We start from the raw sequence: 20,437 nt of genomic DNA on the forward strand, positions 1-20,437 counted from the left end.
ACGGGCAATTTTGCTGTAAATTAATTGGCAGATATCGTTTGAGTTTCTAAGCCAAAAGTAGTCAAGGATGGGATAATGTTCACGTTGTGTTGATTAGATAGTAGCTGGGAGCTTGCGTTCTCTGATTCTTGTGAGGTTTATGACAGTTTGCAATGGAACGTGAAAATTGCATATACTTTCAGAATTGTTTGGCGAGCTACTTAGATGGGCTGCAATCGACCTGTTGGAGACCCCGGCTTTAGAATATCAAAAATGTTTCATGTAAAGATATCCCGATATGGACCTTTTCGCCTAGTGGTTGGAGACTGAGCTGTAGGCCATGAACAACATTCTCAAATAGGTGTTCCTCTTGTCCAGGTGGGAAAGGGCAGTGTAGAGTGCAAAAGAGATTGCGTAAACTGTGGATCTGTTGGGGTGGTAAGCGAGTTGGAGTGGGTCCAGGGTGTCTGGGGTTAGCTTGGCGTTCTTGGGCACAGGGACTATGGTGGTCTGCTTGAAACCTGTAGATATTACAGACTGGGTCAGGGAGAGGTTGAAAATGTCAAGGAAGGCACTGGTCAGCACATGCTCTGTGTACACGTTCTGGTAATTTGTCTTATGAATGTTGACCTATTTAAAGATCTTACATCGGCTACGGAGAGCGTGATCACACAGTCGTCGGAACAGTTGTTGCTCTCATGCATGGTTCAGTGGTGCTTGCCTCAAAGCGAGCATAGAAGGCATTTAACTTCTCTGGTAGGCTTGTGTTACTGGACAGCTCGCGGCTGCATTTCCCTTTGTGATAGTTTGCAAGCCCTGCCACATCTGTCAAGCGTCAGAGCCGGTGTAGTAGGATTCGATCTTAGTTCTGTATTGATTCTTTGCCTATTTGATGGAGGGCGTAGCAGTATTTATTAGTGTCCCATTCCTCGAAAGCGTCAGCTCAAGCCTTTAGTTCAGTGTGGCTGTTGCCTGTAATTCATGGCTTCTGGTTGGAATATGTACGTACGGTCACTGTGGGGACGACGTTGTCGATGTGCTTATTGATGCTGGTGAACTCAATCCTATCGGATGAATCCTGGTACATATTCCTGTCTGTGCTAGCGTAACAAGTCCTGTAGTTTAGCATCCGCTTCATCACTGGTACTTCCTGTTTGAGTTTTTGCTAGTAAGCAGGAGAATAGAGTTATGGTCAGCGTTGCTTCTGTGAGAGAAAGTGATTTTTTTTCTCACCTAGTTGCACAGGTGACATGCTCGTAGAAATTAGGTAAAACTGATTAGTTTTCCTGCATTTTGTTTGCTTATGGCCAAATCCAATTTGTAAGTCGCTCTGGATAAGAGCGTCTGCTAAATGACTTAAATGTAAATGTAACTCTAAACGCAATATTGCTCCTCACACCAAGCCAAGAGTACAGCCTCACCGATAGATGACATGGGGTTAGTACTAATTATATTTTTGTTAAGACCATTTTAGCTGGGAAATAACTGCATTCCCTTTAATTGGGAGCAGCTACACGTACACACAAATGTCACAAACAACTACCAGTCAAGCACCAGTGTTCTTTTTCTATAAAAGTTACTGGATCTGTGGCCAGACTTAACCAGTTGTTTTGGAACCCACCAGGCTAAAATGGGTCTTATATGAGCCATGAGGACCTTGCTCCCCATCTTATCTGCTCTGAGATACCTACAATACAGCAGCAGTTTGTTTGCATCATGGTTTTTCCCTGATCTAGCTGGAATAAACTTTTGTGGGTGTACCCAAAGGGTGGGGGCAATATGGCTTCTAATACTGGCAATACGGAACAGCTGTGTGCAGTAAGCCAAGTTAAATGACTAACGCAAACAGTGACAGCATTGACCAAAGGGCACAAAAACACTTGACAAAGTTTTACAGTTTGGATAGGATGACTTAGCAATTTTGTAGTTTGCCATGTAAACAAATCCATTTTAGAAAGAGGTTTATTTTGCTCATATGTACAACATTTTTACAGAACATGTGTAACTGTACACAGGAATGTACACAGAGGTCACACCTGTAACATTTACTTGACTCAACTATATATCAAATCAAGTATAAAAACAAACTAGGTAGAATTACATAGATTCCCTAAAACTGTCTTTAAAACCCATGCAGCAGGATTCACTAGTGCCTTTCACAGACTTAATAAGGCAGCACTGTCATCATCATTGCCCTTTATGAACATTTTTCAAACATTAAAAAGTCTGGAACACATCCAGGTTCTAAAACACTAGACCAGTGGGTAGCTGGATGCCGTGGCGATACCACAGTGGTTCTTCCTGTCTTTGGCCATGTAGATATAGCCTTTGTCTCCCCATTTCTCACTCCAGCTGAGGAAAATACAAACAATCTGTTAGCTTCTCTGGAGGAGTTAGTTGGGAAATTATACAAAATGTGATTTACTGCCACTTTAGAGAAATTCATGACTTAAACCATATTACCAGACCAACACCATATTCAAATTAAGGCAATGGTATTGTAGAGGTATATTCCCTGACGAATAAGTGAACCATCCCTCTGGTGGAAACGGTCATACAAAAAGATCCCAGGAAGAACCTCTGTACCTGTTCTTGACAATCCAGTATTTCTTGCCATCCACATCCTCTCCTTCAAAACCATATCCCACCACTAGCACACCATGGTCCAACTCCTCACTGCTGCACTCCTTCTCGTAGTAGATCCCTAGAAGGAGGGCATATAGTTACATTAGTTGGGCAAAAAAGGGTTTACCTCACCATATGGCTGTACAACCATCTGATATATGCTAAAGCTGCTAGCGGGCAAAGTGACAACACTTTACTTAATAGCTTTGAAAGAGAACCATTATTAGCTAGTGTGAACAGGACAGTGGACCAGTGAAGCTCAAATAAATCCAAATCCAAATAAAGTTGAAGTAACATATGTTGCATTGCCTTTTGCTACTAACCAGACTCATAGAACTGAAAGGACTCGTGGCCGGCATCGATGGCAACAGAGACAGGACCGACTGCAGCCACAGCCTTCATCATAGCATGCTCCTTGCCACTGGGGATGTCCACAAAGCCAGTCTCGTTGGCAGCACTGAACTCTGGCTTGTAGTGGCAAGGGTCCTCATCCTGGGCGAATAAGAGGATCAATAGTAAAATATATGTTAAAATAACTTGTGAATAATTCTCCAATGAATCAAGCCATTCTGGTTGAAATGGCCTAAATCTCAGTGCAATAAAGACCAGAAACCTTCATTTAACGGAATTCTGTCAGCACCTCACGCAACAAATCCAGATTTCTATTGTCATGCCAAACATGACTACAACCATAGGAGTTGGTTGTACAGCTTGAACAAATCTGAGACCAGGCTAAAATAACAGAAATGGGTCTTACAGTGCCGACGTAGGGGTAGGACTCCTCTGTGTCCAGGCCGGCGTTGTCCTGGATGTACTGGAAGGCCTGGTCCATGAGCCCACCGTTACAGCCCTCGTTGCCCTCCGGTCTGGAGCAGTCCACCAGGTTCTGTTCACTCAGAGACACCAGCTTGCCAGTCTTCCTGAACTGCTGGCCCTCCATGGCCCCGGTGGTGCTAAACGCCCAGCAAGACCCACATGATCCCTGAGGGAGGCAGAGATTGTGAATAGCTAGCATGTCTATAACAAAGAAAGTGACAATAATTGCGAAGTAGGGGTGTAAGCAATGCATTTACTGCAACTATAAATATCATGTGTACACAACTTGTGGCAACTTTGAATGGGTTAACTGCAAACCTCAGTCATGTTTAATTCAGTGACACAGCTGTGTATGGTTAAGAATGAGTCATGGCTCATGAGTGACTGAGGTCTCACCTGGTCCTTGACGGGAGTGACGTAGCCCTTCTCCCTCCAGTCAACAGCTTTAGGTGCCTGCAGGTAGTTGGGTTCCATGAACAGAGAGCCCTTGAACTTCCTCTCAGTCGTCTGCTTGTAGCCATTCATCGTCTGCCTGAACTCTTCATTGGTCTAGGGAGGAAGGAATCAGTAAGGGCATGTTGAAATGTATGTCATTCCTGGCCAGGTGTGCTTTTTAAAGTTCCTATTTGAATAGAACATTGGGGTTTCCAATGTCTAAGGACTTTTATTTATTTTTTAAACGTATGCATAAAAATGAGTAAGTTTCAGTTCCCTTCTCAGGATCACTATTCTGTTCCTGTTTCTTCAGTACGTGCTAGTGGAAGAAACCCAACCTGTGAGTCTGGCAATGAAAGCAGGAATGTATTCAACGCTAACACCTGTGGCTATGTTTTCATAATGCCTGTGAAATATTTCCTCATTCCGTAATGTGTCATAGATGACAAAATGATTCAGTTACAGCAAACACTATGGGACATGGCTGCTGACATGCATCTCCTGCCCCACAGTAAAATGTCTCAGCAATGAGCTTGTTCTTACCATGTCACCAAAGTGGTTCATGCCCAGACGGTAGGAGTGTTTTCCCATGGTGTGTTCGAGGTTGTGAATCTCAATCTTCTTCAGGTTTTTCTCCCAAACCATCCTCCTCCAGCCCTCCTCGCTCTGAGAAATTAGTGTACTTGGTCAGAGAATGGACATACAAATCATACAGTCCCAGAACTACAAACAAAATCCGAGTAAAAAGTCACTACATTTTGCAATAATACAGGCCTACATGGAACGTACACTTGTCAAGGCACCAAATAATTTATTTGAGACCCACTAAGACCTTGAGGCGATATGGTGCCCTACTTGTATTTCAATAACACCCACCTCATGGTAGTTTTTGCTGTGCCAGTTTTTCCACAGGTGCCAATGGTCCTCCAACTGAGAGTCAAACCTAGGAGCCGCACACACAGCACTCACACAGAGCACCAACACTGCCAAGTACAGTGCTGTCATGGCCAAACAGCTGTGAAGGGAGCGAGAAGAGCCATCAGTCAGCCTTGTATTTCAGTGTGAAGAAGCTACATTTATATATAGATTGTTATTGCCTTCAGATTATTGCCACAGGCAGTTTGGTTGACTGACATGTTAAGTGTGTGTTACGTTTATCTAGAACAGGAATATCAAGGGCTATAGATTCTGCTCTGTGAGGAAGACAGTGGAGCATAATGCCTGAATCAGAAGTCATATAACAACTCATAATAAACCAACTAGTTAATTTCCTTAATTGAAGTCTATGCAAATGGCAGACTGCAGCCGTCTGAACCGACGTTCTGGTTAGAATGCTGGGTCTGCAAACACAAAGGGAGTCTGCGCAAAGTGGGACTTGGTTGGTTGCATCATTCCTGTTTTTCCTAGTTTGGCTTGAATCCTGATCACAAGATGCGGGCGGATCCAAAGCCGCTGAATCATTCTCTGAACATGGACAAAGCCCAAGAGAAATAGAAAAATAAATCGAATCTCCCACATCACCATTTCCAAAAATGTAACGGTTCGCTATAATATATAGCAACCTATAAAACGATAACATTCGCGACATACATTTGAACACTATGTTCCCTTTGTGAGAACAAAACAAAGCCCTCTAGCGCTACACAAAAGCACTCGACTCGTGGAGGGAAAAAAAGGTTTTGTAAAAAGACCGTTTTACTGCTATACCTTTTCAAATTATATCAAGTACTGTAATGTTGATATCCACGAAACTAGTCGAAGGAATGTTAGGTAACAGCAGGTATCAAAAACATAAGAAACCAGAGCAAATGCCCGGGGTAAAGGCCATAACCCAAGTAGACTTACCTAACGTAGCAGGTGTAAATAGACAGGCCTAATATTGTACAAACAACGCAAGCTCTAGAAACATACTTACTTAATGTATTGTCAATTTGCAGTAGAAGTGTGAAGGTCCCTGCTGTTGCGTGTCGATCAATAAATAAATAGTGTAGACACACCACTTTATACAGACAGTTTTTTTTTGTACAGTAGGAGGGGCCTGTGATTGGTTGAATGGGGACCATGTGCCACACAGGAGGGTCTGTGATTGCCTGAAATTGGACTTTATAAAGCGCAGGTCCCGCCCCGAGTAAATATCCCAGCATGTGATTCCTGCCCACGTGACCGTCTTATCCGGCAGCGGAACTGCTGCCATGTTACAAAGTAACAGTTAGTCGTTTTCCCTCACCTTTAAGGAAGAAATGGTAGTCATTTACTTTTTAATGTTAGTCAGATGTTTTGTAACATTTTTTGGGGTGGAAAAAGTACTCAATTGTCATACCTGAATAAAAGTAAAGATACCTTAATAGAAAATAACAGTTCTCCAAAGTATTTGGATTTAAATATACATGGATGGAATTGCTCAAATTTACTTAAGTATCAAAAGTAAAAGTATAAATAATTTCAAATGTATTTTTTATTGGGAGTACTTTTGTGGTGTCAGAGAAATGACCAGGGATGTTCTTGATAATTATTTGAATTGATAATTTTCCTGTAAAAATGTATATTTTGGGTTTTCTTTAGGAATGTAATGAAGTAAAAGTTGGCAAAAATATGAATAGTAAAGTACAACCCCCCCAAAAAATCAACTTAAGTAGTACTTTAAAGTATTTTTTACTTAAGTATGTTACACCACTGCAAAAAACAGGTAGGCCTGAAAATATTTGTACCGCAATCTCATTCACCAGACACTTCTGCCTATGCGCAATTGGCAGAGACTAGGCCTACTACCTAAAACTGAGTGGGCAGCAACAAACACCACACCGCTAATTGGACATCAAATGATGATGTAGTGTGTTACTAATGGTTTTCTTTGAGACTGTGGTCCCAGTTCTCTTCAGGTCCTCCCGTATAGTTCTGGGCTGATCCCTCACCTTCCTCATGATCATTGATGCCCCACGAGGTGAGATCTTGCATGGAGCCCCAGACCGAGGGTGATTCATGACCGTCATCTTGAACTTCTTCCATTTTCGAATAATTGCGCCAACAGTTGTTGCCCTCTCACCAAGCTGCTTGCCTATTGTCCTGTAGCCCATCCCAGTCTTGTGCAGGTCGAAAATTATACCCTGATGTCCTTACACAGCTCTCTGGTCTTGGCCTTTGTGGAGAGGTTGGCGTCTGTTTGATTGAGTGTGTGGACAGGTGTCTTTTATACAGGTAACGAGTTCAAACAGGTGCAGTTAATACAGGTAATGAGTGGAGAACAGGGGGGATTCTTAAAGAAAAACTAACAGGTCTGTGAGAGTCAGAATTTTTACTGGTTGGTATGTGATCAAATACTTATGTCATGCAATAAAATGCTAATTAATTACTTAAAAATCATACAATGTGATTTTCTGGATTTTTGTTTTAGATTCCGTCTCTCACAGTTGAAGTGTTCCTATGATAAAAATTACAGACCTCTACATGTTTTGTAAGTAGGAAAACCTGCAAAATCGGCAGTGTATCAAATATTTGTTCTCCCCACTGTATGTGGTTACTAAGAGGACGGACACACGGTAGATATGTGGTTACTGAGAGGACGGACACACACGTAGATATGTGGTTACTAAGAGGACGGACACACGGTAGATATGTGGTTACTGAGAGGACGGACACACTGTAGATATGTGGTTACTGAGAGGACGGACACACTGTAGATATGTGGTTACTGAGAGGACGGACATACACGGTAGATATGTGGTTACTTAGAGGACGGACACACTGTAGATATGTGGTTACTGAGAGGACGGACACACACTGTAGATATGTGGTTACTTAGAGGACGGACACACACGGTAGATATGTGGTTACTGAGAGGACGGACACACTGTAGATATGTGGTTACTTAGAGGACGGACACACGGTAGATATGTGGTTACTGAGAGGACGGACACACTGTAGATATGTGGTTACTGAGAGGACGGACACACGCGGTAGATATGTGGTTACTGAGAGGACGGACACACGCGGTAGATATGTGGTTACTGAGAGGACGGACACACACGGTAGATATGTGGTTACTGAGAGGACGGACACACACGGTAGATATGTGGTTACTGAGAGGACGGACACACACGGTAGATATGTGGTTACTGAGAGGACGGACACACTGTAGATATGTGGTTACTGAGAGGACGGACACACTGTAGATATGTGGTTACTGAGAGGACGGACACACTGTAGATATGTGGTTACTGAGAGGACGGACACACACTGTAGATATGTGGTTACTTAGAGGACGGACACACACGGTAGATATGTGGTTACTGAGAGGACGGACACACTGTAGATATGTGGTTACTGAGAGGACGGACACACTGTAGATATGTGGTTACTGAGAGGACGGACACACACGGTAGATATGTGGATACTGAGAGGACGGACACACGGTAGATATGTGGTTACTGAGAGGACGGACACACACGGTAGATATGTGGTTACTAAGAGGACGGACACACTGTAGATATGTGGTTACTGAGAGGACGGACACACGGTAGATATGTGGTTACTGAGAGGACGGACACACGGTAGATATGTGGTTACTGAGAGGACGGACACACGGTAGATATGTGGTTACTGAGAGGACGGACACACACGGTAGATATGTGGTTACTAAGAGGACAGACACACGGTAGATATGTGGTTACTAAGAGGACAGACACACGGTAGATATGTGGTTACTGAGAGGACAAACACACGGTAGATATGTGGTTACTGAGAGGACAAACACACGGTAGATATGTGGTTACTGAGAGGACAAACACACACGGTAGATATGTGGTTACTGAGAGGACGAACACACGGTAGATATGTGGTTACTGAGAGGACGGACACACACGGTAGATATGTGGTTACTAAGAGGACGAACACACGGTAGATATGTGGTTATTGAGAGGACAGACACACGGTAGATATGTGGTTACTAAGAGGATGGACACACGGTAGATATGTGGTTACTAAGAGGACGGACACACACGGTAGATATGTGTTTACTAAGAGGACGGACACATGGTAGATATGTGGTTACTAAGAGGACGGACACACACGGTAGATATGTGTTTACTAAGAGGACGAACACACGGTAGATATGTGTTTACTAAGAGGACGAACACACGGTAGATATGTGGTTACTAAGAGGACAGACACACGGTAGATATGTGGTTACTAAGAGGACAGACACACGGTAGATATGTGGTTACTAAGAGGACAGACACACGGTAGATATGTGGTTACTGAGAGGACAAACACACGGTAGATATGTGGTTACTAAGAGGACGAACACACACGGTAGATATGTGGTTACTAAGAGGACGGACACACACGGTAGATATGTGGTTACTGAGAGGACGGACACACTGTAGATATGTGGTTACTGAGAGGACGGACACACACGGTAGATATGTGGTTACTGAGAGGACGGACACACGGTAGATATGTGTTTACTAAGAGGACGGACACACACGGTAGATATGTGGTTACTTAGAGGACGGACACACACGGTAGATATGTGGTTACTGAGAGGACGGACACACGGTAGATATGTGGTTACTTAGAGGACGGACACACACGGTAGATATGTGGTTACTGAGAGGACGGACACACGGTAGATATGTGGTTACTTAGAGGACGGACACACACGGTAGATATGTGGTTACTGAGAGGACGGACACACGGTAGATATGTGTTTACTAAGAGGACGGACACACTGTAGATATGTGGTTACTGAGAGGACGGACACACTGTAGATATGTGGTTACTGAGAGGACGGACACACACGGTAGATATGTGGTTACTTAGAGGACGGACACACACGGTAGATATGTGGTTACTGAGAGGACGGACACACTGTAGATATGTGGTTACTAAGAGAACGGACACACTGTAGATATGTGGTTACTGAGAGGACGGACACACTGTAGATATGTGGTTACTGAGAGGACGGACACACACTGTAGATATGTGGTTACTTAGAGGACGGACACACTGTAGATATGTGGTTACTGAGAGGACGGACACACTGTAGATATGTGGTTACTGAGAGGACGGACACACACGGTAGATATGTGGTTACTGAGAGGACGGACACACGGTAGATATGTGGTTACTGAGAGGACGGACACACACGGTAGATATGTGGTTACTGAGAGGACGGACACACTGTAGATATGTGGTTACTGAGAGGACGGACACACGGTAGATATGTGGTTACTGAGAGGACGGACACACTGTAGATATGTGGTTACTGAGAGGACGGACACACACGGTAGATATGTGGTTACTGAGAGGACGGACACACGGTAGATATGTGGTTACTGAGAGGACGGACACACACGGTAGATATGTGGTTACTAAGAGGACGGACACACTGTAGATATGTGGTTACTGAGAGGACGGACACACGGTAGATATGTGGTTACTGAGAGGACGGACACACGGTAGATATGTGGTTACTGAGAGGACGGACACACGGTAGATATGTGGTTACTGAGAGGACGGACACACGGTAGATATGTGGTTACTAAGAGGACGGACACACGGTAGATATGTGTTTACTGAGAGGACGGACACACTGTAGATATGTGGTTACTGAGAGGACGGACACACACGGTAGATATGTGGTTACTGAGAGGACGGACACACGGTAGATATGTGGTTACTGAGAGGACGGACACACACGGTAGATATGTGGTTACTAAGAGGACAGACACACGGTAGATATGTGGTTACTGAGAGGACAGACACACGGTAGATATGTGGTTACTGAGAGGACAAACACACGGTAGATATGTGGTTACTAAGAGGACGAACACACGGTAGATATGTGGTTACTGAGAGGACGGACACACACGGTAGATATGTGGTTACTTAGAGGACGGACACACTGTAGATATGTGGTTACTGAGAGGACGGACACACTGTAGATATGTGGTTACTGAGAGGACGGACACACACGGTAGATATGTGGTTACTGAGAGGACGGACACACGGTAGATATGTGGTTACTGAGAGGACGGACACACACGGTAGATATGTGGTTACTGAGAGGACGGACACACTGTAGATATGTGGTTACTGAGAGGACGGACACACGTTAGATATGTGGTTACTGAGAGGACGGACACACTGTAGATATGTGGTTACTGAGAGGACGGACACACACGGTAGATATGTGGTTACTGAGAGGACGGACACACGGTAGATATGTGGTTACTGAGAGGACGGACACACACGGTAGATATGTGGTTACTAAGAGGACGGACACATTGTAGATATGTGGTTACTGAGAGGACGGACACACGGTAGATATGTGGTTACTGAGAGGACGGACACACGGTAGATATGTGGTTACTGAGAGGACAGACACACGGTAGATATGTGGTTACTAAGAGGACGGACACACGGTAGATATGTGTTTACTGAGAGGACGGACACACTGTAGATATGTGGTTACTGAGAGGACGGACACACACGGTAGATATGTGGTTACTGAGAGGACGGACACACGGTAGATATGTGGTTACTAAGAGGACAGACACACGGTAGATATGTGGTTACTGAGAGGACAAACACACGGTAGATATGTGGTTACTAAGAGGACGAACACACGGTAGATATGTGGTTACTGAGAGGACGGACACACACGGTAGATATGTGGTTACTGAGAGGACGGACACACGGTAGATATGTGGTTACTGAGAGGACAGACACACGGTAGATATGTGGTTACTAAGAGGACGAACACACGGTAGATATGTGGTTACTGAGAGGACGGACACACACGGTAGATATGTGGTTACTGAGAGGACGGACACACGGTATATATGTGGTTACTGAGAGGACGGACACACACGGTAGATATGTGGTTACTAAGAGGACGGACACACTGTAGATATGTGGTTACTGAGAGGACGGACACACGGTAGATATGTGGTTACTGAGAGGACGGACACACGGTAGATATGTGGTTACTGAGAGGACGGACACACGGTAGATATGTGGTTACTGAGAGGACGGACACACACGGTAGATATGTGGTTACTAAGAGGACGGACACACTGTAGATATGTGGTTACTGAGAGGACGGACACACGGTAGATATGTGGTTACTGAGAGGACGGACACACGGTAGATATGTGGTTACTGAGAGGACGGACATACGGTAGATATGTGGTTACTAAGAGGACGGACACACGGTAGATATGTGTTTACTGAGAGGACGGACACACTGTAGATATGTGGTTACTGAGAGGACGGACACACACGGTAGATATGTGGTTACTGAGAGGACGGACACACGGTAGATATGTGGTTACTGAGAGGACGGACACACACGGTAGATATGTGGTTACTAAGAGGACAGACACACGGTAGATATGTGGTTACTAAGAGGACAGACACACGGTAGATATGTGGTTACTGAGAGGACAAACACACGGTAGATATGTGGTTACTAAGAGGACGAACACACGGTAGATATGTGGTTACTAAGAGGACAGACACACGGTAGATATGTGGTTACTAAGAGGACAGACACACGGTAGATATGTGGTTACTGAGAGGACAAACACACGGTAGATATGTGGTTACTAAGAGGACGAACACACGGTAGATATGTGGTTACTGAGAGGACGGACACACACGGTAGATATGTGGTTACTGAGAGGACGGACACACGGTAGATATGTGGTTACTGAGAGGACAGACACACGGTAGATATGTGGTTACTAAGAGGACGAACACACGGTAGATATGTGGTTACTGAGAGGACGGACACACACGGTAGATATGTGGTTACTGAGAGGACGGACACACGGTATATATGTGGTTACTGAGAGGACGGACACACACGGTAGATATGTGGTTACTAAGAGGACGGACACACTGTAGATATGTGGTTACTGAGAGGACGGACACACGGTAGATATGTGGTTACTGAGAGGACGGACACACGGTAGATATGTGGTTACTGAGAGGACGGACACACGGTAGATATGTGGTTACTGAGAGGACGGACACACACGGTAGATATGTGGTTACTGAGAGGACGGACACACTGTAGATATGTGGTTACTGAGAGGACGGACACACGGTAGATATGTGGTTACTGAGAGGACGGACACACGGTAGATATGTGGTTACTGAGAGGACGGACATACGGTAGATATGTGGTTACTAAGAGGACGGACACACGGTAGATATGTGTTTACTGAGAGGACGGACACACTGTAGATATGTGGTTACTGAGAGGACGGACACACACGGTAGATATGTGGTTACTGAGAGGACGGACACACGGTAGATATGTGGTTACTGAGAGGACGGACACACACGGTAGATATGTGGTTACTAAGAGGACAGACACACGGTAGATATGTGGTTACTAAGAGGACAGACACACGGTAGATATGTGGTTACTGAGAGGACAAACACACGGTAGATATGTGGTTACTAAGAGGACGAACACACGGTAGATATCTGGTTACTGAGAGGACGGACACACACGGTAGATATGTGGTTACTGAGAGGACGGACACACGGTAGATATGTGGTTACTAAGAGGACGAACACACGGTAGATATGTGGTTACTGAGAGGACGGACACACACGGTAGATATGTGGTTACTGAGAGGACGGACACACGGTAGATATGTGGTTACTGAGAGGACGGACACACTGTAGATATGTGGTTACTTAGAGGACGGACACACGGTAGATATGTGGTTACTGAGAGGACGGACACACTGTAGATATGTGGTTACTGAGAGGACGGACACACGCGGTAGATATGTGGTTACTGAGAGGACGGACACACGCGGTAGATATGTGGTTACTGAGAGGACGGACACACACGGTAGATATGTGGTTACTGAGAGGACGGACACACACGGTAGATATGTGGTTACTGAGAGGACGGACACACACGGTAGATATGTGGTTACTGAGAGGACGGACACACTGTAGATATGTGGTTACTGAGAGGACGGACACACTGTAGATATGTGGTTACTGAGAGGACGGACACACTGTAGATATGTGGTTACTGAGAGGACGGACACACACTGTAGATATGTGGTTACTTAGAGGACGGACACACACGGTAGATATGTGGTTACTGAGAGGACGGACACACTGTAGATATGTGGTTACTGAGAGGACGGACACACTGTAGATATGTGGTTACTGAGAGGACGGACACACACGGTAGATATGTGGATACTGAGAGGACGGACACACGGTAGATATGTGGTTACTGAGAGGACGGACACACACGGTAGATATGTGGTTACTAAGAGGACGGACACACTGTAGATATGTGGTTACTGAGAGGAGGACACACGGTAGATATGTGGTTACTGAGAGGACGGACACACGGTAGATATGTGGTTACTGAGAGGACGGACACACGGTAGATATGTGGTTACTGAGAGGACGGACACACACGGTAGATATGTGGTTACTAAGAGGACAGACACACGGTAGATATGTGGTTACTAAGAGGACAGACACACGGTAGATATGTGGTTACTGAGAGGACAAACACACGGTAGATATGTGGTTACTGAGAGGACAAACACACGGTAGATATGTGGTTACTGAGAGGACAAACACACACGGTAGATATGTGGTTACTGAGAGGACGAACACACGGTAGATATGTGGTTACTGAGAGGACGGACACACACGGTAGATATGTGGTTACTAAGAGGACGAACACACGGTAGATATGTGGTTATTGAGAGGACAGACACACGGTAGATATGTGGTTACTAAGAGGACGGACACACGGTAGATATGTGGTTACTAAGAGGACGGACACACACGGTAGATATGTGTTTACTAAGAGGACGGACACATGGTAGATATGTGGTTACTAAGAGGACGGACACACACGGTAGATATGTGTTTACTAAGAGGACGAACACACGGTAGATATGTGTTTACTAAGAGGACGAACACACGGTAGATATGTGGTTACTAAGAGGACAGACACACGGTAGATATGTGGTTACTAAGAGGACAGACACACGGTAGATATGTGGTTACTAAGAGGACAGACACACGGTAGATATGTGGTTACTGAGAGGACAAACACACGGTAGATATGTGGTTACTAAGAGGACGAACACACACGGTAGATATGTGGTTACTAAGAGGACGGACACACACGGTAGATATGTGGTTACTGAGAGGACGGACACACTGTAGATATGTGGTTACTGAGAGGACGGACACACACGGTAGATATGTGGTTACTGAGAGGACGGACACACGGTAGATATGTGTTTACTAAGAGGACGGACACACACGGTAGATATGTGGTTACTTAGAGGACGGACACACACGGTAGATATGTGGTTACTGAGAGGACGGACACACGGTAGATATGTGGTTACTTAGAGGACGGACACACACGGTAGATATGTGGTTACTGAGAGGACGGACACACGGTAGATATGTGGTTACTTAGAGGACGGACACACACGGTAGATATGTGGTTACTGAGAGGACGGACACACGGTAGATATGTGTTTACTAAGAGGACGGACACACTGTAGATATGTGGTTACTGAGAGGACGGACACACTGTAGATATGTGGTTACTGAGAGGACGGACACACACGGTAGATATGTGGTTACTTAGAGGACGGACACACACGGTAGATATGTGGTTACTGAGAGGACGGACACACTGTAGATATGTGGTTACTAAGAGAACGGACACACTGTAGATATGTGGTTACTGAGAGGACGGACACACTGTAGATATGTGGTTACTGAGAGGACGGACACACACTGTAGATATGTGGTTACTTAGAGGACGGACACACTGTAGATATGTGGTTACTGAGAGGACGGACACACTGTAGATATGTGGTTACTGAGAGGACGGACACACACGGTAGATATGTGGTTACTGAGAGGACGGACACACGGTAGATATGTGGTTACTGAGAGGACGGACACACACGGTAGATATGTGGTTACTGAGAGGACGGACACACTGTAGATATGTGGTTACTGAGAGGACGGACACACGGTAGATATGTGGTTACTGAGAGGACGGACACACTGTAGATATGTGGTTACTGAGAGGACGGACACACACGGTAGATATGTGGTTACTGAGAGGACGGACACATGGTAGATATGTGGTTACTGAGAGGACGGACACACACGGTAGATATGTGGTTACTAAGAGGACGGACACACTGTAGATATGTGGTTACTGAGAGGACGGACACACGGTAGATATGTGGTTACTGAGAGGACGGACACACGGTAGATATGTGGTTACTGAGAGGACGGACACACGGTAGATATGTGGTTACTGAGAGGACGGACACACGGTAGATATGTGGTTACTAAGAGGACGGACACACGGTAGATATGTGTTTACTGAGAGGACGGACACACTGTAGATATGTGGTTACTGAGAGGACGGACACACACGGTAGATATGTGGTTACTGAGAGGACGGACACACGGTAGATATGTGGTTACTGAGAGGACGGACACACACGGTAGATATGTGGTTACTAAGAGGACGGACACACGGTAGATATGTGGTTACTGAGAGGACAGACACACGGTAGATATGTGGTTACTGAGAGGACAAACACACGGTAGATATGTGGTTACTAAGAGGACGAACACACGGTAGATATGTGGTTACTGAGAGGACGGACACACGGTAGATATGTGGTTACTGAGAGGACGGACACACTGTAGATATGTGGTTACTGAGAGGACGGACACACACGGTAGATATGTGGTTACTGAGAGGACGGACACACACGGTAGATATGTGGTTACTGAGAGGACGGACACACACGGTAGATATGTGGTTACTGAGAGGACGGACACACTGTAGATATGTTTACTGAGAGGACGGACACACGGTAGATATGTGGTTACTGAGAGGACGGACACACTGTAGATATGTGGTTACTGAGAGGACGGACACACACGGTAGATATGTGTTTACTAAGAGGACGGACACACACGGTAGATATGTGGTTACTGAGAGGACGGACACACACGGTAGATATGTGGTTACTGAGAGGACGGACACACGGTAGATATGTGGTTACTAAGAGGACGGACACACACGGTAGATATGTGGTTACTGAGAGGACGGACACACACGGTAGATATGTGGTTACTGAGAGGACGGACACACGGTAGATATGTGGTTACTGAGAGGACGGACACACACGGTAGATATGTGGTTACTGAGAGGACGGACACACGGTAGATATGTGGTTACTAGAGGAGGTAGATATGTGGTTACTGAGAGGACACACACGGTAGATATGTGTTTACTAAGAGGACGGACACACGGTAGATATGTGGTTACTAAGAGGACGGACACACACGGTAGATATGTGTTTACTAAGAGGACGGACACACACGGTAGATATGTGGTTACTTAGAGGACGGACACACACGGTAGATATGTGGTTACTGAGAGGACGGACACACTGTAGATATGTGGTTACTAAGAGAACGGACACACTGTAGATATGTGGTTACTGAGAGGACGGACACACTGTAGATATGTGGTTACTGAGAGGACGGACACACACTGTAGATATGTGGTTACTTAGAGGACGGACACACTGTAGATATGTGGTTACTGAGAGGACGGACACACTGTAGATATGTGGTTACTGAGAGGACGGACACACACGGTAGATATGTGGTTACTGAGAGGACGGACACACGGTAGATATGTGGTTACTGAGAGGACGGACACACACGGTAGATATGTGGTTACTGAGAGGACGGACACACTGTAGATATGTGGTTACTGAGAGGACGGACACACGGTAGATATGTGGTTACTGAGAGGACGGACACACTGTAGATATGTGGTTACTGAGAGGACGGACACACACGGTAGATATGTGGTTACTGAGAGGACGGACACATGGTAGATATGTGGTTACTGAGAGGACGGACACACACGGTAGATATGTGGTTACTAAGAGGACGGACACACTGTAGATATGTGGTTACTGAGAGGACGGACACACGGTAGATATGTGGTTACTGAGAGGACGGACACACGGTAGATATGTGGTTACTGACACACGGTAGATATGTGGTTACTGAGAGGACGGACACACGGTAGATATGTGGTTACTAAGAGGACGGACACACGGTAGATATGTGTTTACTGAGAGGACGGACACACTGTAGATATGTGGTTACTGAGAGGACGGACACACACGGTAGATATGTGGTTACTGAGAGGACGGACACACGGTAGATATGTGGTTACTGAGAGGACGGACACACACGGTAGATATGTGGTTACTAAGAGGACAGACACACGGTAGATATGTGGTTACTGAGAGGACAGACACACGGTAGATATGTGGTTACTGAGAGGACAAACACACGGTAGATATGTGGTTACTAAGAGGACACACACGGTAGATATGTGGTTACTGAGAGGACGGACACACACGGTAGATATGTGGTTACTGAGAGGACGGACACACTGTAGATATGTGGTTACTGTAGATATGTGGTTACTGGAGGACGGACACACACGGTAGATATGTGGTTACTGAGAGGACGGACACACGGTAGATATGTGGTTACTGAGAGGACGGACACACACGGTAGATATGTGGTTACTGAGAGGACGGACACACTGTAGATATGTGGTTACTGAGAGGACGGACACACGGTAGATATGTGGTTACTGAGAGGACTGTAGATATGTGGTTACTGAGAGGACGGACACACACGGTAGATATGTGGTTACTGAGAGGACGGACACACGGTAGATATGTGGTTACTGAGAGGACGGACACACGGTAGATATGTGGTTACTAAGAGGACGGACACATTGTAGATATGTGGTTACTGAGAGGACGGACACACGGTAGATATGTGGTTACTGAGAGGACGGACACACGGTAGATATGTGGTTACTGAGAGGACAGACACACGGTAGATATGTGGTTACTAAGAGGACGGACACACGGTAGATATGTGTTTACTGAGAGGACGGACACACTGTAGATATGTGGTTACTGAGAGGACGGACACACACGGTAGATATGTGGTTACTGAGAGGACGGACACACGGTAGATATGTGGTTACTGAGAGGACGGACACACACGGTAGATATGTGGTTACTAAGAGGACAGACACACGGTAGATATGTGGTTACTAAGAGGACAGACACACGGTAGATATGTGGTTACTGAGAGGACAAACACACGGTAGATATGTGGTTACTAAGAGGACGGACACACACGGTAGATATGTGGTTACTGAGAGGACGGACACACACGGTAGATATGTGGTTACTGAGAGGACGGACACACGGTAGATATGTGGTTACTGAGAGGACAGACACACGGTAGATATGTGGTTACTAAGAGGACGAACACACGGTAGATATGTGGTTACTGAGAGGACGGACACACACGGTAGATATGTGGTTACTGAGAGGACGGACACACGGTAGATATGTGGTTACTGAGAGGACGGACACACACGGTAGATATGTGGTTACTAAGAGGACGGACACACTGTAGATATGTGGTTACTGAGAGGACGGACACACGGTAGATATGTGGTTACTGAGAGGACGGACACACGGTAGATATGTGGTTACTGAGAGGACGGACACACGGTAGATATGTGGTTACTGAGAGGACGGACACACACGGTAGATATGTGGTTACTAAGAGGACGGACACACTGTAGATATGTGGTTACTGAGAGGACGGACACACGGTAGATATGTGGTTACTGAGAGGACGGACACACGGTAGATATGTGGTTACTGAGAGGACGGACATACGGTAGATATGTGGTTACTAAGAGGACGGACACACGGTAGATATGTGTTTACTGAGAGGACGGACACACTGTAGATATGTGGTTACTGAGAGGACGGACACACACGGTAGATATGTGGTTACTGAGAGGACGGACACACGGTAGATATGTGGTTACTGAGAGGACGGACACACACGGTAGATATGTGGTTACTAAGAGGACAGACACACGGTAGATATGTGGTTACTAAGAGGACAGACACACGGTAGATATGTGGTTACTGAGAGGACAAACACACGGTAGATATGTGGTTACTAAGAGGACGGAACACACGGTAGATATGTGGTTACTAAGAGGACAGACACACGGTAGATATGTGGTTACTAAGAGGACAGACACACGGTAGATATGTGGTTACTGAGAGGACAAACACACGGTAGATATGTGGTTACTAAGAGGACACACACGGTAGATATGTGGTTACTGAGAGGACGGACACACACGGTAGATATGTGGTTACTGAGAGGACGGACACACGGTAGATATGTGGTTACTGAGAGGACAGACACACGGTAGATATGTGGTTACTAAGAGGACGAACACACGGTAGATATGTGGTTACTGAGAGGACGGACACACACGGTAGATATGTGGTTACTGAGAGGACGGACACACGGTAGATATGTGGTTACTGAGAGGACGGACACACACGGTAGATATGTGGTTACTAAGAGGACGGACACACTGTAGATATGT

The 20,437-nt window shown here is 45.6% G+C and overlaps 1 protein-coding gene across 1 annotated transcript; it reads right to left on the reverse strand.

The window, feature by feature from the left end:
• Nucleotides 1–1,923: 1,923 nt before the first annotated feature.
• On the reverse strand, nt 1,924–5,857 carry ctsla (cathepsin La). Its single transcript, XM_029628480.2, has 8 exons — nt 5,771–5,857; nt 4,732–4,870; nt 4,399–4,521; nt 3,817–3,969; nt 3,362–3,586; nt 2,928–3,096; nt 2,566–2,683; nt 1,924–2,331 (listed from the first exon to the last, which is right to left on the reverse strand). The coding sequence occupies exons 2-8, from the start codon at nt 4,858–4,860 to the stop codon at nt 2,232–2,234; spliced, it is 1,017 nt and encodes a 338-aa protein (XP_029484340.1). The 5' UTR covers nt 4,861–4,870; nt 5,771–5,857; the 3' UTR covers nt 1,924–2,231.
• Nucleotides 5,858–20,437: the final 14,580 nt, after the last annotated feature.

This window comes from Oncorhynchus nerka, linkage group LG22 (genome assembly GCF_034236695.1).
Source record: "Oncorhynchus nerka isolate Pitt River linkage group LG22, Oner_Uvic_2.0, whole genome shotgun sequence".
Taxonomy (NCBI): domain Eukaryota; kingdom Metazoa; phylum Chordata; class Actinopteri; order Salmoniformes; family Salmonidae; genus Oncorhynchus; species Oncorhynchus nerka.

Excerpts from the sequence above, each read along its gene's own strand:
- ctsla (XM_029628480.2), bottom strand. The coding sequence starts at position 4,860 with ATGACAGCACTGTACTTGGCAGTGTTGGTGCTCTGTGTGAGTGCTGTG. Across the intron at positions 2,684-2,927 it reads CTTTCAGTTCTATGAGTCTG|GGATCTACTACGAGAAGGAG; the intron begins GTTAGTAGCAAA and ends CCCTCCTTCTAG. Across the intron at positions 2,332-2,565 it reads TACTGGATTGTCAAGAACAG|CTGGAGTGAGAAATGGGGAG; the intron begins GTACAGAGGTTC and ends TATTTTCCTCAG.